The sequence below is a fragment of the Macrobrachium nipponense genome, chromosome 17 (assembly GCF_015104395.2).
Source record: "Macrobrachium nipponense isolate FS-2020 chromosome 17, ASM1510439v2, whole genome shotgun sequence".
NCBI classification, from domain to species: Eukaryota; Metazoa; Arthropoda; class Malacostraca; order Decapoda; family Palaemonidae; genus Macrobrachium; species Macrobrachium nipponense.
Genome location: NC_087210.1, coordinates 40,966,675 through 40,993,989, shown reverse-complemented (window position 1 = coordinate 40,993,989; position 27,315 = coordinate 40,966,675). Strand labels below are relative to the sequence as shown.

At 43.0% G+C, this 27,315-nt stretch overlaps 1 protein-coding gene across 5 annotated transcripts in view; it reads left to right on the top strand.

The window, feature by feature from the left end:
* LOC135196196 (lysophosphatidylserine lipase ABHD12-like) overlaps nt 1-27,315 on the top strand; it is a 400,246-nt gene that overhangs the window by 74,845 nt on the left and 298,086 nt on the right. For all 5 annotated transcript variants that reach the window (XR_010310343.1, XM_064222798.1, XM_064222796.1 and 2 more), the window contains exon 2: nt 7,529-7,616. Coding sequence is in view for 4 of the 5 variants with exons in the window: in XM_064222798.1 (XP_064078868.1) it covers nt 7,561-7,616 (56 nt within the window). In the remaining variant the exon portion in view is untranslated. The remainder of the gene's footprint in view (nt 1-7,528; nt 7,617-27,315) is intronic.

The following is a 27,315-nucleotide window of genomic DNA, read 5'->3' as shown; positions in this document are numbered from 1 at the left end:
ATGGATTCAGTGGCTTTTCAAGCTTTTCCATCCAGGGAACATCAGCAGAAATGTTTAGAAAAAGTGTCAGCTTTCTTAGGGAAGGAAACATGCTCGGCGAAGGAATGGATGAGTCTGCTGGAAACCATTTCCTCGCTGGAGAAGTTTGTTTCCCTGGGGAGGTTGCACCTCAGGCCACTCCAGTTTTTTCTAGCAGAAAACTGGAAAGACAAGCAAGATCTAGACATGACATTGATAATTTCCCAATCGGTCAAGGATCATCTGAAGATCCAGTCAAACTGTCAGAAGGACTGTCCCTCAGCCTTTTGAGCCCCGACCTAGTGTTGTTCTCAGACGCATCCATGGCGAGTTGGGGAGCAACACTAGGCAAGGAGGAAGGGTCAGGCCTCTGGAGAGGGGAACAGAGGTCCTGGCACATAAACCTAAAAGAGTTGGAAGCTATCGGTTAGCTCTCCAATTCTTCGAGGAACGAGTGGTGGGCCGAGTTGTCCAGATCAACTCGGACAACACCACAGCTCTCGCATATATAAAAAAACAGGGGGGGACACACTCTCGGTCCCTGTTCGAGATAGCAAGAGAAATCCTCCTATGGGCGAAAGCTTGGAACATAGTAATCCTGACGAGGTTCGTTTCGGGAGTGCAAAATGTCCGGGCAGATCTTCTAAGCCGCCAACATCAACTGCTTGCCACGGAATGGACTCTCCACCTAGAGGTCTGCCAAGAGTTATGGAAAATATGGGGACGCCCGCTAGTGGACCTCTTTGCAACCTCAAAAACGAAGAGGCTTCCTATTTATTGCTCGCCGGTTCTCGACCCGGGAGCGATAGCAATAGATGCTAGGAGAGGTAATCAGGAAGTTTGCGGCGTCTCTGGGAGCGAGAATGACACTAATTGCCCCGTTTTGGCCTTCAAGCGACTGGTTCACAGAGGTCATGTCTTTCCTAGTAGACTTCCCAAGAACCCTTCCAGAGAGAGCCGATCTTCTCAGCCAGCCCCACTTCGAGAGGTACCACGGAAACCTCTCTGCTCTGAGTCTGACTGCGTTCAGACTATCCAAAAGTTGGCTAGAGCGAGAGGTTTTTCAAGACCGGTGGCAGAAGCTATTGCCAACGCTAGAAGAGCTTCTTCTCGAGCAGTTTATCAATCTAAGTGGGCTGTCTTCAGGAAGTGGTGTAGGAAGAAAGGTATTTCCTCCTCCACGACCTCTGTGAGCCAGATCGCTGATTTTCTCCTGCATCTGAGAAATGTGGACAGACTTGCGGTGCCCTCGATCAAGGGATATAAAAGTGTGTTGTCAGCTGCCTTCCGTCACAGAGGGTTACACCTGACAAACAATAAAGACCTTCACGATCTTTTGAGGTCCTTTGAAACATCGAAAGTACCGCAGCCTAAGGTCCCATCATGGAACCTGGACGTAGCTCTGAAGTTCCTAATGTCAAGTCCATTTGAACCTCTGCATGCTGCCTCGTTGAAAGACGTTACAAGAAAGGCGATTTTCCTAACCGCTCTTGCCACAGTGAAGAGGGTTAGTGAAATTCAAGCAATAAATAGACATGTGGGCTTCAGGGGACACAATGCAGTGTGCTCCCTGAGCCCTTCCTTCTTAGCGAAGAACGAAAATCCATCTAACCCCTGGCCAAAGACCTTTGAGATCAAGGGGTTAGCAGAGATCATTGGACGAGAGCCAGAGAGAGTCCTGTGCCCTGTCAGGGCTCTCAAGTTTTATTTGGAAAAAACTAAAGACTGTCAGGGTCCTTCGGAAAATCTGTGGTGTTCTGTTAAGAGACCAGACTTTCCAATGTCAAAAAACGCACTGGCATTCTTTTTACGAAGCACCATCAGGGAGGCCCATGCGTCCTGTCCAGATGGTGATCTGAAACTTTTGAAAGTAAAAGCCCGTGAGGTGAGAGCTGTCGCAACCTCAATGGCGTTTCAAAAGAATATGGCACTCAGCGATATCCTAAGTGCTACATTTTGGCGAAGCAACTCTGTGTTCGCTTCGCACTACCTGCGGGATGTGAAGACGGCATATGAGAAACTGCGAGGTCGCTCCAGCCTTCCCAGGACCATTACAGTATCTGCAGGAGAAATATTATTGGGGGCAGGAAGCAGCACGAATCCTATCCTATAGAAAAGGGATAGGTGTGCTTTTAATGTTGTTGTTGGTTTACTGTTGAAGGGTTGGTCGCTTGAGGCGCTTTCCCTTTCTTTAGCCTAGAAGTTATGGGACTAACTTTGATAGGTTAGGTCAGGTGGTGGTTTTTAGCTTCGTTGCCCTGACAGTATGGTCAATATGGTCTAGTCGCATTGTGGTCACGCTCCCGTTGACAGATCATCTAGAACTCACCAGCTATATAGGTCACTACCTTGCTGGAGACTCTAGTAAAGCAGAAGCAGACTTGGGTGACAGTAATGACGAAGTCAGCTATGCTAACAGGTAAGGAACCGATATGTCAATCATCTGCATGTAATTTGTTTCCAAAAATCCTTCTATTCTGTCTCTTTCCACCTCCAATGGTGGGATTCAGCTATATATATATATCTGTCAGGTAAGTTTCATGAACAAAATGATATTGTCATGATACAATAAAGTTTGTTCATACTTACCTGGTAGATATATAAAATTAAGTACCCACCCACCTCCCCTCAGGGGACAGTGGTATGAAAAATCTGAATAGAAAATGGGAATGGTTCCTGATATCTGCCTCCCAGCGGCGGGAATGGGTACTAACCACCTGGCCGCCCACTGCGTGTGCTGGGAGTTTTGAAATTCTGTCGGACTTGGTAAGTATGAACAAACTTTATTGTATCATGACAATATCATACTAAGTTTCTTGACTTTGAACGCGTTTCTGCAACTGTGCATCAGATATGATGTTGTTTATATGAGCGTTGCTTGAGAGCGAGCGTTTTGTCTCTGGAGTCGGCCATTTAAAATGTATTGTTGACAGCGTACTTGGTCTCCTCAAGTTTTTATTGCGGTATATAAAATTTTTGTTACCCTCTTGCACATCACAGTATATGTTACTGTTGTCGTGAAATTTTACCATTTCGCTCCTGATGGGTTTCGATAGGTTGGTGTATCACGGGTTGAACCTTTACATTTATTAGCCTATTAGGGGGTTTCCCTCTTTTTCATCAGTCCTTCAGGAGCGATTTGGTTCCCTCACGAGAGTGCGATGATAAATTTATTTCCTACATCATGTGCGAGTATTGTGTTTGAGGCAACCTAGGCTAGCCTAGCGGTACGCCATTTTTCGTTTTGAGATGGAATGAAATTCTCAATTATTCGCGATGTTCATGCATGTAGTGTAGGTGATATTATTTATTTGATTATAATATTATAATATTATATTGCTAATTGTATTTAGATGAGGTTTGGAGTCCTACACGAATATTTACCTATCCTTGAGCATCAATTTTACTTATCCTAGCCTACCCTACCAGATCTAGGCTAGGTTTTGGAAGGTAGGCTAGGCGATTGAGAGTACTTCTTGCTACCCTAGTTGGTACTAGTCCTGGCTAACCTGACCAGACTTACAATTTAGTTTTGGAGGGTGATCCTTTACTAGAGAGTTCCTCTCTTGTTATGTAATGTAGGTGCTAGGCTTTTCTTACCTGACCAGGTTGATATATTTGATTTTGGAGGGTTAGTTTAGGCTCTAGAGTGTCCTCTTGCATGACGAACTAGTAGGCGCCATCCTAGGCTACCTGACCAGATCAGGATATCCGACTTTGGAAGGTTAGGCTAGGATCAGAGTTGGGCTTGCCTTATTCGTCGGTACTAACAATAATTTGTTATCTATATTTTGTTAGTATAGCCTTGGCTATTACCTCCTGTAGGGTGTCAGTTGGCCTGCTGTCTTCTGCCCCCTTTAGTTGTAGGCTATTTATGGCTTCTCGGAGGGTGGTAATCACCTGACTGGTCGCTGTTGGCAGGTGATTACTAGTTTACCTTTCTCCTTCGGGCTCTTCCTCCCGTTCTGGACTTGGTCCGGTGGTGCTTCGTTAGCTCGCTGTCCTAGTAACCCTACTGGGGAACAACAGCTAGAGCGTCGAGCACTGCTCCGGGGGATTAGCCGGAGGAGGTTAAGGTTTAGAAGGTTATGTAGTCTCTGTTGGTATTCTCCGGGCCTGTGTTATTCGGGCGAGGGGTGGTCTACCATCACATTCGCCAGAATGTTATACGCCGTAGTTCTTAGTACCGCTGTTCCCGCCGCTATGTTTTTCCGTATTCTCTGGTGTGATCGCTGCTCCCCACTCCGGTGGGGGTGGAACTTGGCTTAGAGAATGCGTTTCCAATTGACTTGGAATTGCTACTCTACTCCGGTGCACTCAGACTCAGGCTTAGGTTTTACCTTGTTTCCTGTTCTGCTCGTATCAGGCCAACTCCGCCGTCATAGCTATTGCGATAACAAGATTATGGATTCTGGAGCAGGCGGAGACACTCAGAGAGTTAATGTTAAGGAAATCTTACTTTAGAGTTGATATTTCCCTTAGCTAGTTTAGTAGAACTACCCTAAATGTACATATACCGCCGAATTTGTCTCCGGCGGAACTATTTTGACGATACTCATGTATCAATTCCAACTTACAGATGGTACGCTGTCTGGAACTGGGTTGTTCAGCCGTTCTCCAACAACCATGTGGGTATGAGGTTTGCCGATCTCATGCCAGCTGTACGGGTATGTTTTTGGGTTCTTTGTAGTTCTCTGACAGATTTTATATAAACATATTTGTAGCTTTGTAATTGACTTTTTCCTTTGTAATTCCTTTTAATGATATGGCGTCAATGACCTTGTAATTCCTTTTAATGATATGGCGTCAATAACCTCGTCATTGCGACGCCAGTAAGAACTAACAAATCAATCAATCAATCAAAGGTCAGTTTTCAATTCAGCTAAGATTATGTTTTCTACTTTAGAGTTAGCTCATTTCATTGAAAATATATTTAAGGTGTTTGAAGTAATGAGCTTTTTGGACTAGTCAGTGGGTGCTCAGGCTCGGAAAATAAAAGACTGCTCGCTGTTACTACAGAATTTCTCCACTGACGGGTTGGGAGTCCTTTCCTGTATTGATAGGGGTATCAGGATTAGTTGCCAAGAATTGTCTTCCCTATATTAAAGAAGAGAGAGCTTTGGTGCTCATTTATGTCCAAGGGCACAACTCCTGCGTAAAGATCAGCATTACTTTTCTCTCCTTTGGATTGTTTCCACAAGAAACAGTTCTGGGCAAAGCTTCTGATCTTCAGAAGAAAAGTACACAGGATCTGCTGTCCCAATCTTCTAGATGGCCAAAGGATTCATGTGGGTTTGGTACTTGGTCAGCAGAACCTCTTCGAACTCATCCCTTTCAGAGCAACAGACAGAGGGGGAACTATAGATTATGCCACACAGCATTAAGAAGTTCTTCTGTAGATCTTCATGTAAAAAATTAGGACAATGTCTTCCATACACAGGCAGGGGCAAGACTCCTCCTTTGGGAGCGTTGGGGAAAGAGGGGTGCAGACCCTGCATTATAAATGTCCTGAAGGAAGGTTACAGCATACCCTTCATTCAGAAGCCTCCTTTCAACAACACACCTGTCTCATTGACAGCTTACTTGCCAGGCTCAGAGAGGTTTGCAGCCCTATCACATCAAGTTGCTTCTTTCGTCGAGAAAGAGGTTATAGAGACAGTATAGGACATGTATTCCCTAGGGTTCTACAAAAGGCTGTTTTTGATTCCCAGGTCGTCAGGAGACTGGAGGCCTGTGCTAAATGTCAGCTCTTTGAATGTTTTTATCCAAAGGACAAAATTCAAAATGGAAACAAACCAAACAGTTCTAGCATCCATTCACCAGGGAGATTGGATGAATTCAGTAGATATGTAGGACACATACTTTCCTGTCCCGACCCACCTGGACTCGAGAAAGTATCTCAGGTTTGTTTTCAAGGGCAAAGTGTTTCAGTTCCATGCCCTGTGGTTTGGGTTTTTGACCGCCCCCAAAGGTATTTACCAGAGTCCTTGCTCCCCTCATAAAGTGGCTTCATCTGATGGGAATCAAAATAGGTATCCTTTTACTTTGATGATTGGCTCCTGCGGTCCAGCTTGAGAGAACTGTGTGAGGAGGACCTACGAAGAACTCTCCTTTTGGCACAGGAGTTGGGCCTTCTCATAAATGTGCAGAAATCACTGCTCACTCCTTCTAAGGAGATTCAATATCTAGCGATGAGGATACTATTGTGCTTTTTGGGCTCTCCCAGTCCCCCCAAAAATAGTCCTGCCTGAAGAAGGTGAATGAGACCTTAACTCTCAGTGAATGCTCTGCCAACAAGTGGATGAGCCACCTGGGCACCTTGTCATCCATGGAGCAATTTGTCTCCCTAGGCAGGCTTCAAATGAGAGCCCTACAATTTTATTCAAAAGCCAACTGGAACAGCATTGGCATACAAAAGAAACTTTTCCCTTACTATTATCTTACAATTGACCTTTTGGAGGTGAAGTTGGTATTCGCTACACATTGCTTCAGGGATGTAGAAACAGTTTATGACGAATGCAGTATCTTGGGTTCTTTTTATGCATATGGTGTGGTGTTGGGGAGGAAATTTAGGATCATATTCCTTCCTATTATCTCTTCAACTTGCATAAGATGTCAAGTTCTAAGGGAGTCTGGGAGTATTATGTACATGGAGTACCCTCCAGTCCTTTTGATGGTTAGGTAATGGTTCTTTTAACATTTCATGTGGTGGTATTGATGACTGTTTGTATTCTGGTTGCATTTTCTGGTACTACTGTGCCATGGCTAGGGGCATCTTGTATCCTTTGCAGGCTATAGGAATTGATCCATAACTGTAAATGCACCCACTAAAGTAGTAGTCGCATCTAGGCCATAATACCTCGCCTCTGCACAATAGGATGAGTGCTAGACAAAGGCAGCATTTACTTGTGCTGCTCTCTTATTAGGTATGAAGACAACAATCATTGTATCAATATTAGCAAATTCCACTATTCTCCAGGTAATTACAATTAATAATGTTTTGGAGTAGATATGGCCATGTATCCCACCTCTAATAATGTGGGAATCAGCCATATAATTACTGGGTAAGTTACTTGTAAAAAATATTTTCATAATAATAAAAGGCTTTTAAATAAACTTACTCAGTAATTACATGATCGTAGCCCTTCCTCCTCCCCTCTCAATGGAAATTAGGGCATAAACAAATTGAAGTGCTTTGCTAAATTGTACCTCTCTTTTTCCCCAAAAGTGGGCAGGGGCAAGTCATTCACCCCAAAACATTCTAGCGCGACCCACAAATTTCAAAATTTTAACTGTTGAACAAGTGAAACCAATAGCTATGAATTACTGGTTATATATAAAACCTTTTATTATGAAAATATTTTCATTATGAAAATGTATATTTGCGTATCTTTTACCCAGATTATGGCTATATACTGTATCTAATATAAATGGTAAATTAGTTGTATGTACTATTATGAAACAAGTTGTAATATCTGTTTTTATAAGCCTTTCTCTTAATCTCTTGCAGATAAGTGGTAAATAGGACGTTGCCCCGAAAACATGTTCAAGAGAATCATTTATTTCACATTTTTTTTATCATTATGGCTTGGAGGAATGTAAGTATTTAATTTGTACACTTTTTAGGTAATCTATTTCGTTTAATATAGATAAATTCACCTTCATACCTAGTGCATAGTTGTTTTCTGTTGAATTTTGAGGTATGGAGAGCATAAGGTAGGATCAGTGTCAGTTCATTAAAAAAGGCGTACATATTATTGAATATTGTAGTAGAAAAAAAGAGAGTGTATTTTGTAACTTCACTGATGAATATAACATAAGGTACTTTTCCTCAAACGTAGCTTTTGTTATATTTTCCCTTAGTTAATACAATCCTATGATATTTAAACATTTTCCTTATGATGATTTCTTTCTAGGCAACTTTCTTGTTTTTAAAATGTTAGACCAGTTTTTTACTAGATTTATACATAATTTCAAGGTAATGACTGTGTACGGTACTCATTCCCTCTTTCCATTGGCTGTTGGACCTCGTTTCACTTTTACCTTCACGGTGTCATGCAGATTTTCAATGTGCATTGCATGTGCTGTCTCTGGGATATTTTCTTTCTGTTGTCTTCTGATTTACCCACTTGATATATTATGGTATTACCTGAGGTAATACCATAATATATCAAGTGTTGTCTTCTGATTTACCCACTTGATATATTATGGTATTACCTCAGGTAATACCAAAGTATGGTATTACCTGAGGTATTTTCCTTTCCACATACAGCATATCCTGCCCTTTACAGCTTTGGTATTTTGTGAAATGTGAGGTTGGTGTTTCATAATCATATTATGTACCCCCTTGTGGACAAAAGATTTTTTGCACAGCGATATATGTAGTACTGTTATTGTTTATATGATGCTGGTAATACGTACCGTGATATTAGTACTGGGTGACTATAATGCTAAGATTGGACACAAAGTAGATGTACTATTGTGCCCAGCAATTGGAAGACAGTGCCCATAAGGTTAGTACAGTGAGAATGGAATAAGGCTTGCTTCATTTACCAACTCCAGTAGGATGGTTGTTGATGGCATTCCCCCCCATTGTGGGACCACCTTGGCATGATGGTGGGCTCTTGAACCCCAGGAATTTGTTCCCAAGTTTGATTCTCAGAGTCTCATATATTATAATGTATTTCTTTTCACTAATTTTGTGAAGTTTTCCACTTTGTAAAATTTATTGGACCTGACAAATAGGAAAAGATAGCATAGCTGAGATTGGGTTTATCTTCTTCTTTCCCACCATTATCCCTACATTAAGGAGTAGGTTGCCTGATGTGCCTTCTCCACAGCTTTCTATCAAAGGCATCATCCTCCACCAAACCTAGTCTTTCCATATCTTCCATCACTTTATCTCACTATCTAATTCTCTATCTTCCTCTCGATCTTCTTCATTTAACAGGTTCCTCCTAAGCCTTCTTCACTCCCTCCTTATCATCCATCCTCAACACATGCCCATACCATCTCAATCATGCCTTTCTTATCACCTCTGTAATCTTTACTAAACCTGCCCTTCTTATTTCATCATTTTCTAATCTCTCAAGCAGTGATATTCCCATAATCCACCTCAGCATTCTTATCTCTGTTCTCTCAAGCTTTACTTCCTCTTTATATCTGGAGCTAAATATGTAGTGGGAACTGTGGCGGGACCATCTACTGCCTGGTAATGTTCAGACCTGAGAGATATCAGGTGGAACTATTCTGAAGGGCTGGACCACGGATTCCAGGGAGGTCTGGTTCTGGGGACAGGACTCTCAGCATTCTGTCTGGTTTGCCATAATATAGTAGGGTGGTGATGATTGTGTATTCTTGTAATACTCTCCGTCCTATCGAGTGGTTTTGACTTACACTTGGGCCACTCTAATCATGTTGTGCCATCCCCCCGTGGGGTTGGGCAGGGACGCGGACATTTGGGAGTGTTCTCACTTATGCCATTAGTAGAGGAATAAACTCTATGAAAGGCTTATGATATATTTTTAAGGTTTTCAGGTTTGTTTATTTATTTTTTACACTTCAATCTTTATGTCTAGTAGTTTTAAAGATTGAAGTACCCCGGACTGCTGGAACCTCCTCCTCCTCTGATGGCCTTTGCTTAGAAAATTCCAAGAAGCATTCCAGTGCAATTACACTGGAACCCTATGCTCCAGTACAAAGCAAACCAAAAAAAGCCAGAATCTTGATCCAACCTTGACTCACTTTGACACTCTCTTTGGAAGAGGAAGTTGGTCAAGATTCCTGCCTTAGAAACAGAGAAGAAAATATCAGCATTGAAATTTGAAAACTTCCTGCTGAATCGACATTCAGCTACTGAAATGTCGTTCAGACAAATAAAAGACCAGGAAAATTACTTAATAAGGAATATGGTTAATATAAAGGTACATATAAAAACATAACAATATGTACAGTGTACAGGGTACCATAGTACTCCCCGATATATTGTTGGATTCCCTTCAAAAAGGTACAACAATATACAAGATTGCAAAATATACAACATAGCCAGTAGACGTAGTACTAATGGAAAAATGTTGAAAAAAATAAAGATAAAATTCGAAGGCCAAGATTTACCCTCAAAAATCAAAATCATGGCCCAAAGCAGAGAACTGAGACTGTATATTCCAGAACCACTACAGTGCCAAAACTGTAGTAAGTATGGACATACAGGGAAAAATTGCCATAATACATCTGTATCTATGTATAGTGGATCTGACAAACATATCACACAGTGATGTGGTGAACCAAAATGTGTGAACTGGGGGCAAAATCACCATGCAAGAACTAAGGAGTGTATGTATTTTATATACAACACAGAATGCCTATAAAAGAACCCAAGTTAGAATTAAAAGTAAGAATGTATGTTCCCACTACTACTATAATAAGATGAAACAATTATGGTAAATGAAAATGGAAATGGTTAAGAGTAACAAAATCCTAATAGATAAATCTCAAGGAAAAATAACTACTTTGTAAGAAGAACCTAATGCTATAGCAAAGAACCAAGAAACGTATACATTATTTGTTTAAATTCATTTGACATATTAAGAGAAATGGAAGGTCAAGAAAGTAATACAAGTACCACAAAAATATTAGAAGAAATTTATGATGAATTAGAAGCTAAAAAACAAAGGCCTTTAGAAAGAATGCCACCCAAGACCAACAAAAAACTTACTATTATTAGGGATACTAAATTAATTAAACTAAAGATGGGAGACCCAAGGAAAGAACATAAACCAAAAAATTATAATATACCCTTTTTCTCATAAAATAATAATAAAACCAATGGAAACAGATACCCAGAACATTAAAAAAATAGGAGAGGAACAAACCATTGACAAGAATGATATGTGATGGGAGAAGCGATTACTCCATCAACTGTCTGTACAAGTTATGAAGGGAGATATTACTATTTACCGATGTGGAATTTTTCCGTTTCTGTATCCATTCTCCTGCCGCATCAAAAAGCTGAGAGCTATGCTCAAACCATGGTCTTCTGACCTTTTCTAATCTTGTAGAAACCTCTCAGGTGTCTCACCATATTCCTGTGTTCCTTTCTTCTATAGGCTGTCCTCAGAAATGCTTGTAGTTCGGTCCATGACCGGCATTTTGCATACTAAAAACTATCACAGCGATGTGCTAAGTCCCCTTTATTGAAATCCAACAGGGATTTTGCCTCTGTGGATGCCTTTGCATCACTTTTAATTCCCTTGGCATTTAAAAAATAAATCCTTCAATAAAAATCTGCACTGGCTGAGAAAGAACGCCATCGACAATACCCCAAAAAGGGCGAATCCCCATTGCAGCATTAGTGACTTTATGCAACAAAGTGTGATTCTTATTGTCTCCTTCCGCCATTTTGTCTCTCTTAGAGAAACCATTAGTATTCAGGATTCAACCCGACCTCAATAACATTAGAATACCAACAATATTTCCAAAGTTTCTTTCACAGATCACTGACTAAAAAGAATATATAGAAATCCCAACACAAATATTTTCAAAGTAAGTGTTTCCTGCACTCTACGGGGAAAAAAGCACCCTTTCTACTCTCATGGTCAAGGTTATCCTCGCCCAGCTAATCTGATTTCTGAGTCACTGGTGCAGTGAAAGACAAGAGAAAGAGAGAAAAGGAATGAATTGGGAAAGCATCTATTTCTCTCCCTTCTCGTTACCAACCGCAAGCTTCTGCTGATCTCACTCAAACCTTGGGTACCTTCTGACCCCAGATTGAGACCACACTCTTTGCATGCACTAACACACCCTCATTTAAAAAAAATGAAATGTGCCAGAGCTGTATATTCCCTTTAATGGCTTAATCCCCTATAAATGCAGTTCCAATGAATACCTCATAATAAAGGGATTTTGACGAAGGAAAAATCTATTTCTGGGGGGAAGACAGCTCGCTCACCCCTATAGGGTGTCGGTATAGCACAAGGGCGAGTGGAAGCCACTACGACAGATACTTTGCCAATTAGAAGTCTCCTCTCAAAATCCCTCTCTATAGAGGTGCCGTTATGACGTCTACCTTCCGCTTGCTACTACTACTACCTCTGCCCGAAACCTTCATTCCTGGAATACGCACCCAAGCTTGGGCCAGCTAAAGGGTGGGGGACAAGGAAAAGAGAGGGATGGGTTCACCGGGTGATACAGGTCCCCCCAGAAATAGATTTTTCCTTCGTCAAAATCCCTTTTCTGGGTTCGACCTGTGTCGGCCGGTGAAATAGTAGCAGAGAATTGGCCATACAAGCTTGGTAAACCACAAAATTTTATAAATATATAAGGAAAATAAAAATTTTCTTGAAATTATGTTTTAATGACCAATGTAAGAATAGCAAGTTACAAATGGTAAAAAGTACCAAATATGACCAAATCCATGCTATCCTGGGAAAAACAATAGGTAATGAACACAAAAAACAAATACTAACTATGAACTATGTACATGTCCAAGAGTGGGTTGATGAGCAATCCAGACCGGAACATAAGGCAGAAAGGCAGGGATTACAAGCGAGGCAGGTAGGTGAGAGCGAGTAGCAAAAGAAAAAATAATAGCAAAATAATAGAATACAAATATAGAGTTACAAAACTAGGCCATATCAGGAGAGACAATGCTCCCTGCAGCCACTGCCGAATATTTAAGGGCCTCTACTATGAGATTCAGGGTCTCTGTAACACGGTTTTTTGGACTTTGCTCCTTGTCAAAGCATCGGATGTAGCTGAAAGTTGACATATGTATATTTTACAACCCCACACAAATTTTGTCAGCATTATCAATAACCTAAACCTGATAGTTTTAATTTTTATAGAGTAAAAATGCTCTAGCCGACGCCATGGCCAATGATTACGAGCCAAGAGTCGAAAAACATTCATTACGTAAGCGAGGTAAACAAACACCTTTTGACTAAATGTTGCCCTGCCCATCCACCAGACAGAAATTCCATCGGCTCTGAAACCCAAAGACTTTATGAATGGCGGAACGATACATAGATGTGGGTGGGGTATCAGCGCTAGCGTAGTAATACTATGTAGCAGTAGTGCCGCAACAGTATACTAACAGTAATATACATGAATTAAACGTTTAGGCCAACTGCTGGGATCCTTGAGGATCATTTAGCACTTCTTTCAACTACTCAAGAAATTAGTTTTTATAGCCAGAAGTTAAATGTTCTAATCCAACAGTGCCCATGGTAGCCTTCAGTGTTATCGTGAATTATAACGAGGCGAAAGTGGGTGGAGCCTCATGAAGTCATCATTCTGATGATAATTATTGGTGAAGGTTTAAAGCCAATATACGGTACCGGCTATTTTTTTTTTTCAGTAAATAGGTAGATGGCCAATAAATAAAAATTGCTTGACATTGGATATAGTAGTTATCAAATCAAGCTTGTCTACTATGTTTTTGATAATTACCAACTATTCCCTACACCTTGTCAATCTGATTGTGACCTATAAAGTAGACTGTGATTTCTTTGGAAACTTATTTTGGGAGTTAGACTAATAATCGAAGTGTTTTTGTATTTATCAACATATTTTGTTGGTATGTTCATTATGACAATTATCAGTGGAGAGGTTCCAGAGTTCATAAAGGTGTACTGCTTTGCGTGTATTTAAATTTGTATGTCATTGTTGCCAGAGGTTTAGCCTTCGTTACGTATAGCCAATCATCCATCGAGAAAGAGGGAAGAAATGCTGTCATAAGTTACGTAACGAGTGTGTTCGAAATCTTTTCTCTGAGTAAGTTGGCCCGTCTTCAAAAAAGGGCACTTTTACATTATAAGTACCAAATTTATTCAACCTACGTAGTGCAGAATACACTCAAAATTTATGTGTTGATATAATATGTATTCTGAATGAGCGTTATATTTATGAAATGCATAGATAAAAAGTTATTGCGAAAAAACCGTGTTACAGAGGCCCTGAATCTCATAGTAAATTCTTCAGATAGTGGCGTTTAAATACTGTCGGGGATTTCCAACCTGTATATTTTTTAAGATCCTCGAAGTTCATATTATGAAAATATTTAACTGAGGTAGCCACTGCCCGGATATCATGGACATGAGGGACTGAATCCGGATTGGCTTGTTTAATAAAATAAAGATTTTGTTGTATGATTCCCTTCAAGGAAATGGTTCCACCTTTTTCTCTAATAAAAAGAGGACCTGAAGACCTTTCAGAAGTTCTGCCCAGATAAGATTTTAATGTAACGATAGGACATAATGATGGGTCCTGTGGGAGAGGTACAATCTTCCATGGAGACCACCTGTTTTGTGGGTCTCCATTCTTTGCTAGGAATTTCCGATCTGGGGAGAGCAGAACTTCTCCTGACGGGAGGAAACCAATATGATTTGGTTCTCTAGAGAGAGCCGACAGTTCAGATATTCTGGCGCCTGAGGCTAGACTCATTAAAAATAATGTTTTCCTGAGAAGGGTTATATATGAGCATGATTCATTATCAGTATCTGAAGCCAACCTGAGTACATCGTTTAAAAACCAGGAGACCGTGTGAGGACGGTCCACCGGTCTCAGACGAGCACATGCTTGAGGGATAGACGAGAAGTACGAATCTGTCAAATCAATATTAAAAGCCAAACTGAAATATCTTCCTCAAGGCAGATTTAGTCGTAGTAATGGTACTAGCGGCTAGGCCTTTTTCGAACAGAGTTCTAAAAAATGAAATCGCCAGATTCGTAGTCATCTTCTGGACATCTGATTCTTTTAGAAAGATGGATAATTTCCTTACTGCTGAATCATACTGCCTGAGTGTTGATTCTCTTTTGTCTGACTCCACGAACAGGATGTTTAGTGGGTCAATACTAGCATCCTTCTGTGCCGCAAACTTCATGAAGTCCATAAAGTTAGGGCATTCAGAATTCTTGAGGAAGCTGACACAGTCCGAGTTTGTACTATTTGAGTCAGTTTTGGGTTGGGAATCCGTCTGGGACGGAGATTCAACTCTAGTAGAAGAGGAAACCAATTGCCCTTCTGCCAGTTGGGTGCTACCAATGCTACCTGTCCTCTAAAAGATCTAAGTTTGTGCAGAACTTTCATCAAGAGGTTTATTGGCGGAAATATGTAAATTGTCTGCCAATTGTTCCGGTCTATGGACATCGCATCTGTGGCGTGAGCTAGAGGATCCAGATTGGGAGCCACATAACACGGAAGTTTGTGATTGAACTCCGTGGCGAACAGGTCTACCTGAAGGCCCGGGATTTGTTGGCAAATCCAATGGAATGATTTTGTGTCCAAGGACCACTCCGACTCCAGCGGAGTTGTTCTGGATAGTGAGTCTGCAATGACGTTCTGTACTCCCGCCAGGTGAGTAGCTGACAGGTGCCAATGATTTTTCGTTGCCAACGAAAATATCGCAATCATTACATGATTTATTTTGCTCGACTTGGAGCCACCTCTGTTTATGCAATGAATTATCACTGCGCTGTCCGAGACTAGTCTTATGAATGTTCTTGACTGGAGCTAGTCATTTCAAGGTCAGAAAAATAGCCATTGCCTCTAGGACGTTGATGTGGAACTGGCGGAATGTTTTCGACCACGTTCCTTGAACCTTCTTGTACTGGGAGTAGCCCCCCTAACTGCTCAGAGAGGCATCCGTGTGGACTATCAGAGACAGCGGGGGAAATTGTAGTGGTACTGATTTGGAGAGACTCCGGATTTCCGTCCATGGACGGAGTCTTTTCTTTAATATCGGCGGAATCAAGGAGATTTTGTCTCTGAACTTGTTGTTGGCTCTTTTCCGCCAGACCCAATTGATATCCTTCATTCTGGCTTTCAACAGAACATCTGTTATTGAGGCAAACTGAAGAGAACCTAAAATTCTCTCTTGGGTACGACGAGAAGCCCGTTTGTTCTTGAGGAATTGTCTTGTAGCTTTCGCTATCTCTCTGCACTTCTTTGACCGGAGAGATAGTTTGTGTGTGGTTAGGTCCCATTGAATTCCCAACCTTTGTAAGCGAGACGCCGGAATGAAACGGGACTTTTCCTTGTTTATCTGGAAACCCAGGTATTCTAGGAATTCTATTACTTTGGCTGTTGCCTTGCGACATTCCTCGTTGTTGGTTGCCCAAATGAGCCAGTCATCTAGGTAAGCTACTAACCTTACCCCCTGAGCTCTTAGTTCTTGAACTACTGTCTCTCCTAGTTAGGTGAATATTCTGGGCGCCATGTTGAGCCCGAATGGCATGACTCTGAACGAGTAAGCTTGTTTTCCTAGTTTGAAGCCTAGGTATGGAGAGAAGTTTCTTGCTATCGGTACATGATAGTAAGCGTCTGTAAGATCGATAGAGGTGGTGATGACCCCACGGGGAAGTAAGGTCCGCACCTGCGAGACGGTCAGCATGCGGAACTTTTCGCATTGAATGTATGAGTTGAGATGGAACAGGTCCAGAATCACTCTTCATTTGTCCGAGTCCTTCTTCGGTACACTGAACAGCCGTCCTTGAAATTTCAGGTGGCTGACTTTCTTTATTGCCTTCTTTTGAAGAAGGTCTTTGGCATAGTCTAGAAGGTCTGTCGTTGGAATCTGGTGAAAACTGACTGGTGGAGGAGGCCCTTTCTTCCATTTCCACCCCAGACCTTTCGATACAATACTGTGGGCCCACGAACTGAAGGTCCAATGGTCCCGGGAGAGGTACAGTCTCCTGCCCACCTGCAGAGCCTCATTGACTGGTTGAGGTCTTACTTCCTCTGCCTCCTCTGAAGCCTCTGCCTCTAGAGCCAGCTCTCTGTCGGAAGGCACCTCTGGCTCTGCTACTCCTTGCGTGTCTATTAAAGCCTCGAAACGCCCCTTGTGATTCAAAGGAGGCATTGAAAGCTGGGGAAGTTACAAGGGCGGCCGAACTCGAAGGCTGTTGAGTCGGTTGACTCTGCAGCAGAACAAACTGTTGTTGTGGCTGTGCCTTAGATGTCGAAGGCTTGTTGATCTGGGAGACAGGGACTGCTTGCACTACTTTCTGAGACTGAGAGGTCTGGAAAGGCTGATACTTCCTAGGCCTCTTCCTACCTTTGGATTGTGATTCGAGGGTCTCGAACTTCCTTTTGAAGGGAAGTCCCCAAACGAACACGACAGTTCTGGTTAGCTCTAGCCACCTCACTGAGGACGCTGTTAACCATGTCCTCAGGAAAGAGGTTGGCACCCCAGATCGACGCCTTTATGAGCTTGTTCGGCTCATGCCTGATGGAAGCATTAGCAAAGACATGCTTCCTGCAGGCTCGTCTAGCCACTATAGGCTCGTCTAGCCACTATAAAATCATACAGGTCCGATTGGAAGGCCTGTAATAGCGACTTTGTCAGGACCCGGAATAGAGGCTCATCTGCAAAAACCGTAGCCGTCAACTCTGTAGTGGTGACTGAGTTAATTGACCTGCTCATCCTGCATCTTGCTTCCAATTCCGCCTTAACCATGGGGTCTGGAATTCTAGGCAAACGTTCACTGAATTGTGTGGAGGCACACTACGGGTCGAGTTTGCCCACAGTGAACGTTGCTGGAGCGCCAGCCCAACACTCTAGGTCTCCGGGAAAGAGAAAAGAGGTAGCCTCCGTCTCTTTTAGCTGAGGCATAGGTTTTTCCTCCATTCCGGCTTGCAGTGTCAATTCTGCAATCTTTGACGTGCAAGGAGTCGGAATGTCATCCGGCGCTACAAACATGGTATAGCAACCTTTGTGGGGTGTCAACTTAGTGTTCACACACTCCCATTCTGTGAGGGTGCGGACCCATGCCGACTGAGCCTGATCCTTAGGGTAGATAACCGTCTCTTTCGGGACCTTGTCTACCCTGACCAACGCTTCCTCGGCTAGTCTAGCGTGGCCCGGGAAGGGGAATTGTAGGCCCGGTGGGAAGAACTCATAGTCTTCCATGGGTCGGGTTCCGCAACCTTCAGTTGTAAGCTTGCCCTCTGAGAACGGGGCATGCAGAGCCAACCGCTAATCTCGAATGGTGGAAGCTTGGACGCATCCGGCACCGCAAAGGACTGCGGTGTGTTTCCGGAGTGGAGGAATCCGGTCACCAATTCCTCCTGGGCCTGTAATCTCTGGGTCAGAGACATGATGGACTGACCCGATGTCTCTAGACCTTAGGCGAGTTGAGTGGACATCGATTCGAGTCTTGAGTCCACTACTTCGCTCATCTTCCGCATGAGAAGATTAGCAAAAGCCTTTTGGTCGAAGCCAGACACTGCCGGTCTGGCTTTGGAAGACTTAGCTCTCGACCCCTTGGGTGGGGGAGTAGCTTTAGCCGAGGAAGTCGAAGGCTTGGGAGCCGATGACGACCTGGCGGAGTCTGCCGGAGAAGCCTTGGCTGGTTTACCCGCCTTCGGCAGGGACTTCATCTTCAATGTTTTTACCTTGGGGATTACCGAGCCCGACCTATTCCAAGTGGAAGTGGACTTCACAGGGAAGCCCTGAAAGGAAGGAGAAGAAGGAGGAGTTGGACTGAAAGGAAGACTAGTGCCACGACTACCTGCCTCACTTACCTCCCTACCTACGTCCTGTTCCTCGGTGGCCATAGGCTCTCGGTGCAGGCTGATGGCCGCCACCTCCTCCGTCACGACATCACACAAGCCCTCTTGGTCCTCTGTGGGGACTTGGGTCTCCTGGCGGATACGCTCAATGATGGGAGCCTCTACTCCCGCCGGTACTGCTGCCGAAACTGGGGCGTTGGGGTAGAGGAAGGCGCACAACTCCTCCGACAGCACGTAGGGTTGGCCGGCTCCCACGTTTCTACCAAACCCCCTTACCCACGCCTTAAGGGCCGACATCGAGGAGGTCGTGAGCGCCAGATCAACCTGTAAGAAATAACCAAATTAGGCTCCCCAGTGTCGGGGAATTTTCCCAAACTAAATGTGTAACATAAAATTCATAGTAACAATGAGGCGAGTATGCTACCTACTGACTCATCTGTTACGATCCTAACTAGGTCGTAACAAACCGTGCAGGCTTCCGGGTGCCAGACCACGCGTCCCTCCAAGAGGATGGCGCAGTTGGCATGAGACCGGCAGACCTCATGCCCATACGGCTTGTACAGGATGGCCGGACAACTCTTCTCCTGGCATCGGACCATCTGTAAGTTGGAAAGATAAATGAGTATCGTCAGATAATGCTGCTGGAGTTAATTCTGGTGGTATGAGTACGTACACTTCAACTAGATAATTAACCAGCTAAAGGCAGTATCGAGTATAATCTTCAACTTACTTGTTATTAATAAAGCTCTGGATGTCTCCGCCTGCTCCGGAATCCATACATGGGTATCGTCAACGCTATAACCAGCGGAGAGGGCCTGATACGAGCAGAACAGGGAAATAAGGCAAAACCTAAGCCTGAGTCTGATCCCACCGGAGTAGAGTAGCGAAACCTAACCAATTGTAGGTGCATTCTCTGAGCCCAGTTCCGCCCCCACCGGAGTGGGGAGCAGCGATAACATAGAAGATGGTAAACAGAGCGGCGGGAACAACGGTACGTAGAACTCCGGTGTATACCTTCTGGCGCATGTGATGTTAGACCACACTTCACCGGAATAAATACAGGCCCGGAGACATACCAACAGAGGCTACATAAAAAATGTTCTTAACATTAATCTCTGAATGTCTCCGCCTACTCCGGAATCCATAATCTCGTCATCACAATAGCTAAAACCGGCGGGGTTGGGCTGATACGAGCAGAACAGGGAAAATAGGTAAAACCTAGGCCTGAGTCTGATCGCACGGGAGAAGAGAAGCAGTTCCAAGTCAATTAGAAACGCAGCTCTAAGCCCAGTTCCGCCCCCACTGGAGTGGGGAAGCAGCGATAACATAGAGGAGTACGGAAAACAGAGCGGCGGAACAGTGGTACGTACAATCCGGCATATAGCCTACTGGCGGGTGTGATGGTAGACCCCACCTCGCCAGAAAACACACAGGCCCTGAGACATACCAATAGAGATTACATAATCTACTAATCACCCAATCTCCTCCGACTAATCCCCTGGACCAAGCTCTACGCTCTACCTGTCGTTCATCGGTAGGATTACTTGGGCAGCGAGCTAACTAGGCAGCCCCGGAACGAGTCCGGGACAGGGGTGGGGGGGGGGGGGGGGGGGGGAGTGTATAAAGGAGAGTGGACGAGTCGTGATCACCTGGCCACAGCAACCGATCAGTGAAAACCGCCTCTCGGGAGCCGTAAACTAGCCTAAAGGGAGCAATGGCCCAGGCTACACTCAACAAAGACAATTCTTAAATTAATTGATGAGGAATTACTGGAAGAACTGTGAAAAAGGTGGGGAGGGGAAGGGGGAGAGAGAGGAACGCACCCAGCTAAGATCCCAGTCTAACCCTCCTAGATCGGTACAGATCCGGTCAGGTAGGCTAGTATGGCCCCAAAAAGGACGTCATGAAGAAGACGGATAGAACCTAACTCAACCCTCCAAAATCGAATCTTTCAATCTGGTCAGGTACGATAGGTCTAGGCCCTACAAGCATGACAAAAGAGAGAGACTGTCCTGAACCACCCTCCAAGCAAACATATCTGCCTGGTCGGGTGGCGGTAAATGGAGCCACAAGGGTGGAGGGATATATAAGACTGCCTGGCCTACCCTCCAAAACCTAGCCTAGGTCTGGTCAGATAGGCCAGGGAAGGACATCGCGAAGAACTTCCAACCTCATCAAAAGTAATGCAATTATTTGAGTAGTTTATCACAAAAGTGCATAAAATCAAGTGCATTACTGACTATAATAAAAAACTACAATAGAAATATACATGCATGAGTACCGCGAAAGAAAGAGGAATCTTCCTCTCCAACAATAACTGGCGTACTGCTAGGCTAGCCTAGAGTGCCAAAAAACACAATACTTGCGCATAACGTATGAAGCATATAACCGTACGCACGAAGGGGAACCAACACGCTCCTGAGGGGCTGAGGATAACGAAAAAGTCCCCCAAAAGGCTAATAACGTAAGATAATCGTAAAAAAGAAGGCCTCAGAATACGTCAGAAGCGAGATGGGCCCCCTAATAGGCTAATAACGTAAGGATAAAACCCGTAAAAATAAGGCTCCAGAAATCGACAGGAGCAAGAATAATGAAAAAGAATACGAAAACAGTAGCCTAAATAGTGAAGTGCTAAACGGTGGACAAAATACATCACGAGATAAAAACTGAGATAATCACGCACGCCGCCATTCATGCACCCAAAATGGCGGATCGAAAGAGTGTCATACCCGGCTCATGAGGACAAAAGGACTTAAATTAAGGGCCAAAATTGGATGCATCGTGCCCCAACGAGATTCAAAAACGATAAATGGAATACTCAACTTAGATGAAGAAGCTTGGAGATCTTGAGAAGACATGCTTCACCAAAAAACACTTCCTGGGAACAGCGAAAAACGGCACGTGCGGACACGAGAAGTGCTATTTCAGGAATGAAGGTTTCGGGCAGAGGTAGTAGTAGTAGCGAGCGGAAGGTAGATGTTGTAACGGCACCTCTCTAGAGAGGGATTTTGAGAGGAGACTTCTAATTGGCAAAGTATCTGTGGTAGTGGCTTCCACTCGCCCTTGTGCTATACCGACACCCTATAGGGGTGAGCGAGCTGGGGGTAGTAACTCCAGAATTCCATTTTTATCCAAATCACTTGCGTTTTCAGTTTTACTCTTACCACTTTTCAATTCCTGAAAACCCTCTTTGCTGCTTCTACCCCTAACCAAATTTTTCCCTTAAAAAATTTTGTGAGTCAGTGAGTACTCGTCAGCCATAATGGCAGCTTTCTCTAAACTCTCAACCTGAAGCTCCTCTAAGTGTACCTTCAAATCCTTAGATAAACCAACTTCTAAACTTTCTAATAAAAATATTAGTTGTTTAAACCCTTTAAAATCACAGATTTCTTTAGATCTCAACCAATCGTCAAGCAATTTAGCTTTTATACGAGCAAAATCTACGCAAGTCTGATCTCCTGTCTTAAAAAGCCTACGAAATTTCAACCTGTAAGCCTCTGGCACTAATTCATATGCTTTGAGAATACACTTTTTCAATTTTTCATAATTACCACACGTCTCCTCAGACAAACTAGAAAATACCTCTTGAGCCCTACCTTTCAATGCACATTGTAATAATATAGACCATGAGGTCTTAGGCCAGCCCATTCCTTTCGCTACTTTCTCAAAAGTTATAAAATAATTAGTTACTTCATTTTCATTTTCATCAAAAGGGGGAACCATCTTCATGTATTTAGCTACATCAAAATCTCCACTACCTTGTCTGTGTCTTACCTTAATTTCCTCTAACTTTAGTTCGTGTTCCATTCTTTCACGCTCAAGTTTCCTCTCTCTCTCCCTTTCTTCCGCTCTTACACGTTCAGCAGCTACTCTTTCACGTTCAGCAGCTATTCTCTCACGTTCAGCAGCTATGTCTAACTCCTTCAGCTTTATTCTAAGTTTCAAAGCTTCTATGCTATCACTTTCCTTTACCCTTGAAACTTCTGCCTTCTCCTCTACAATACCCAAGTGTCCTATCAAACCCTTTATCAAATCATCCTTTTTCATATCCGTAGTAAAACCTATGTCTAGATAATTAGCAATTAACACAAGTTCTCGTTTACACAGACTTTGAAAAGCTGCAACCCCCGGTTAAGGACGACAGAAATTTCTTTACTTCAAAGTCACTTTCTAAATGCTCTGTTTCAGACTCAGACATGATTAGTTACAATGGCTATAAAACAACTAAATGACCTCACTCAAACCTACAACAATTAAATAAACTCCTCATTTAAACCTGTTTTGTTCAAATTGAAATTCAACGATCCCGGACAGGCCCCCAAATATGTTACGATGTCCACATCATGAACTACCACAACACATATTTAAAAACAGGTTTAATTATGAGGAGGAGAATTACACACAAAACAACACTTCAAAGCACTTTTATTATGCTTAAATAACAAACACTTGCAGATACGCCCGGTATCTAAGAGCTCAGGTAATATTCATGGAAAAAAAAATAATAATTAAATAATAATAAAACAAAACTTAGCTGACGTTCAAACAAGCAGTTCTAGAGGTCTACGAGTGAATAGGGAGTATTCGAAAACAATTTCTTGAGCGAGAGGTTCTTCTTCAGCCACCGATACAAAGATACGCCTGGAAATCACAATCCAGGAATGAAGCTACACTCCTGAAATTCCCACATCTAAACAGGCCACACCAACGTAACTCGAGAGGGCCAACGCTGCTTCTCATACAGCCACAACCATCAGATGGGAACAGAATTGATTGCTCCAACTCGGCGCAAAACACCGGATCCAACAATGTATCTTCCAAACGTATCAGTGACCTTCCTTTAAGACAGACACCTTCTCACTGCCGACCATAACCTTCGTTGCTGTGACGTGACCTCCGAAACCTTCGTTCCTGATCGATAAATGGGGAACAAGTAGTTAACTGGCATTTGGACAATTGTCTAAATCTTTCCTCAACTATTCAAACAGAATTGCTTATTTTTATTATAATATATATATATATATATATATATATATATATATATATATATATATATATATATATATATACAGGCGGGTCCCCGGGTTACGACGGGGGTTCCGTTCTTAAGACGCGTCGTAACCGGAAAAATCGTCGTAAGCCGGAACGACGTTCTTGAAAAACATGTCCACAGGGGAAAATTTCACTACTAATTTGCAATTTTTCTTAGGGCCGTATCTCTAAAATTATCACTAATTTACTTTTTTCATGTACAACACGTGTATTTACAAATTACTGTATATTTTCATTAAAATACAAGAGAGAGAGAGAGATGGAGAGAGAATAGAGAGAGAGAGAGAGAGAGAGAGAGAGAGAGAGAGAGAGAGAGGAATAACTCCTTAGGTTTCAATAGATTGAAATGAATGTCTGTAGGCAACTTTTTTCCCCCTTCCATAAATACATATATTTCTCCGAGAAGAGAGAAAGAGAGACTGTGCAATTATGTTTGTCTGTCTATCAATTCTTTTTGCTGAGAGCGAGAGAGATAAAAGGAAGAAATAGAAACACCAAATGTATGACAAGTATCTTGTGGAAGAGGAGAGAGAGAGAGAGAGAGAAGAGAGAGAGTGAGAGAGAGAAGAGAGAACGAGAGAGAGAGAGAGAGAGAGAGAGAGTTGTTTAAAAGAGAGAAATGGAATGATTATTGTATTTAAATACTCAGATATGAATTTTGTACTTGTATTATTATTGGAAAATATATGTAAACTTATTACATACACGTCCATGAAAATTATCTCATCTCAGTAAGAGAGAGAGAGAGAGAGAGAGAGAGATTACATAAAACCATTAAATTCGTTGACCATGTATGGCATTGTTAAGCTTGAGTGTCACTCGAGTTGAGGTGGGGAAATTGATACAGAAAAAGACAAAGGGAAGAATTTTCTTTTGAAATTATTTATCGTATTTATTACTATTTCTATTATTATTATTATTATTATTATTATTATTACTATTAGTTGAAAATATAATAAACACGTGCATCTACCATAAAAATTCTCTCATCTCAGTAAGAAAGAGGAAATTATCCTTACAAGTGAAATGGAAAGGTCATTTTCATCTTTAAAATACGACCATTATGAATTTTGTAATTAAAGATTAATAACATTACCTTAATATAATTTATCTAGCCCTAAATCCCCAAAAACCGCACCAAAATTTACCACATTGGGCAACCCTGTTACCTCCTATTCTGTCCGCCAGTGGCAACACTGTCGTTTGACAGATACGAAAACCTTCCCTCAAATCAGTTGTTAACGAGCGCCCGTGTTGTTTACATCACGGCCGCTCTTTATAAATTTCCTTAAACATTTTGTGCCTTTAAAGCTTTCATTATTTGTTAAATGAAACTTTATATGGAATTACCACTCACGCATTACATCACGAAATAGTGAATTAACTTTGATTTCTGTTGTGGGTTCTTATCTTAAATTACGAACTTTTGCGCGACCTTGAACTACTGACCTGTCCAATTCTACAATGGATTACAAGAATTACGATGCTTCCTTCTGCCAGCAACATCAGAACTGCCCGGTTTGTGGGACAAGGATGAGTAGCAGGGAGTATGAACCCATGACATTTGTAGTTCTTGTCGTGGACAGGTTTGTGACTTGACGTCTCGTTGTGACGTATGTAAGCCCTGGTCTGACGAGGATATGACTGCTTATATGAAACGCCAAACAATCTTGCAGCGTAAAAGATCGGTTAAGGAGAAAAAGAAATCGATTGCTAAAACTGTATCTAACGAATTCTTTGACTTGGGCGCTCATGATTCTGGCTCTTCGGTTTCGGTATCGTACGACTCCGATTCCGAATTAATTGATGCTTTGCCCCCTGTACAACCGGTAATTAGTGAAGTTAGTTCTGATGTAGATTCGAAGATTTTGGCAATGGAAACTACCTGGAAACAGAATTTTAAGAAATTACAGCTTAGTCTAGATAGAGATATTCTGCTAAGTTTAACAATCTGTCAGAGAATTTTCAAGAAGCCTTTACTAGAATGTCTAACACACTTTTAGATTCATTTTCAGCTCATCGTCAGGTACCTGTCGACAGCACCATGGGTAACGGTGCGACAGATACCCCGGCTTGTGAACCCCGTCGTGGCGAAGGCCTAGGGGGGATCCGGTCCGGGCAGGTGCCTAACGAATCTTTACCCAAACGTGTCCCCTGTTAGTCCCGTAACAGTGCCAAAGGGCGCTTATTTAGGAGAAGGGGGGAGGGATATAGTGTCAGACCTAAGATAGCTAGTCGTCAGGATTTTACTTCAGAGGAAGTTTCTAAGTTAGGATCTGACGATGATGATGATGATGACGCGGATTCGTGTGATATTGATGTTTCTCGAATGGATGTCATGATGTAGAATTCAAGAAACTTTTTGATTTAATTTTGAGTTTTCTTCCTCAGGCGAGGCCTAAAGAGCAGAAGCAGCCTCCGCCTCGTTTGTATTACAGAAGGGATTTTTCTTGACGGTCCTTTCCCGGTCACGGGAATTTTTACGTTTTCCCTTTGCCCAGAGGTTCGCGAGAGTGAGGACGGACTTGTTGCCGCTAAACTTTCGAAGGTGATCGGGGAAGGGAAGAGGAAGCTCTCTTCTCTTCTACGACACCGGAGAGGAGTTTACCAGGTGGCGGATGATTCTTCATTCTCTCGACCCCCAAGCCAAATCCTGATTTTGTCCGACTTTCAAGTCAACCCTTGCCTTCTAAGGCTTCGGTCTCTGTCTCAATTGAAGATTTTATTGCTATGGAGGCTGTTATGAGCTCCTTACAAGAAGCTCAATCCTTCAATATGTGGGTCCTCGGAGGGCTTTTAATGTATACAAGGACTCCGGGTTTGTTCCTCCTGAGCTCCTCTTTTGAGAAATTCTGCTCATCCATTTCAATCGCTTCTGTACATCAGAACGAGCTTGCTGCTTCAATGCAGGCCTTTCTTGTTTCTCTAAGGCGTAACCTGTATTTGTCGCAGTTACCCTCCTCTGTATCGGAGATTCAGAGAACCCGTTCTGTTGTCCTCCTTCTCCTTTTGGCGATTTCCTTTTCGATATTTCTGTGCTTTCTGAGGTTTTGAAGGAACATCAAGGTGATGCCTCTTCCCAAGCTCACTGGGCCTTATCAAGAGCTTTTTCCTCTGGTCTTCCTCCCATTCCTTCAAGGAGTAAGCGTAAGTTTAGGACCAGATCTGTACCTTCTGCTCCAGCCCAACAACCTCCTTCTGGCTCTTTTTTTCCAGAGTACATCTCAGGTTGCTGGTGCCTCTTCTTCATCCTCTGGTGCTCACCCTTTGAAACGCGGGAGAGGTTCTTGGCGTGGCTCCAAGGGCAGAGAAAGAGCTCAACCTCCAGGAGGACCTTCCTTCTTCTTCTTCTTCTTCTTCTTCCTTGTCTCTGCGTAAGAATTTTCGGATGGAAGTATGGAGTCATCACCTCGCCTGGAGAGCCGCAGTAGGAGCTTGTCTCTCCCGCCATTGGGTCAGGTCAGCTTGGCAGGAGGAGAGCGGGTGGATGCTTGGGTGGTGGAGGTCCATGAAGGAAGGTTACGAGATCCCTTTTGTTTCCAGACCTCCACTTTCCAATCGTCCCTCTCGAGTTCAACAGTTATTCCCCTCACTCAATCAGGGGTCAAGCCTTGGAGAAGGAGCTTTCGGCCCTCTTGGAGAAGGATGCCATAGAGCGAGTTCTCCTCCTTCTCCCGGGTTTTACTCTCGGATGTTTGTAGTTCTAAAGGCCTCGGGTGCCTGGCGCCCCATCATAGA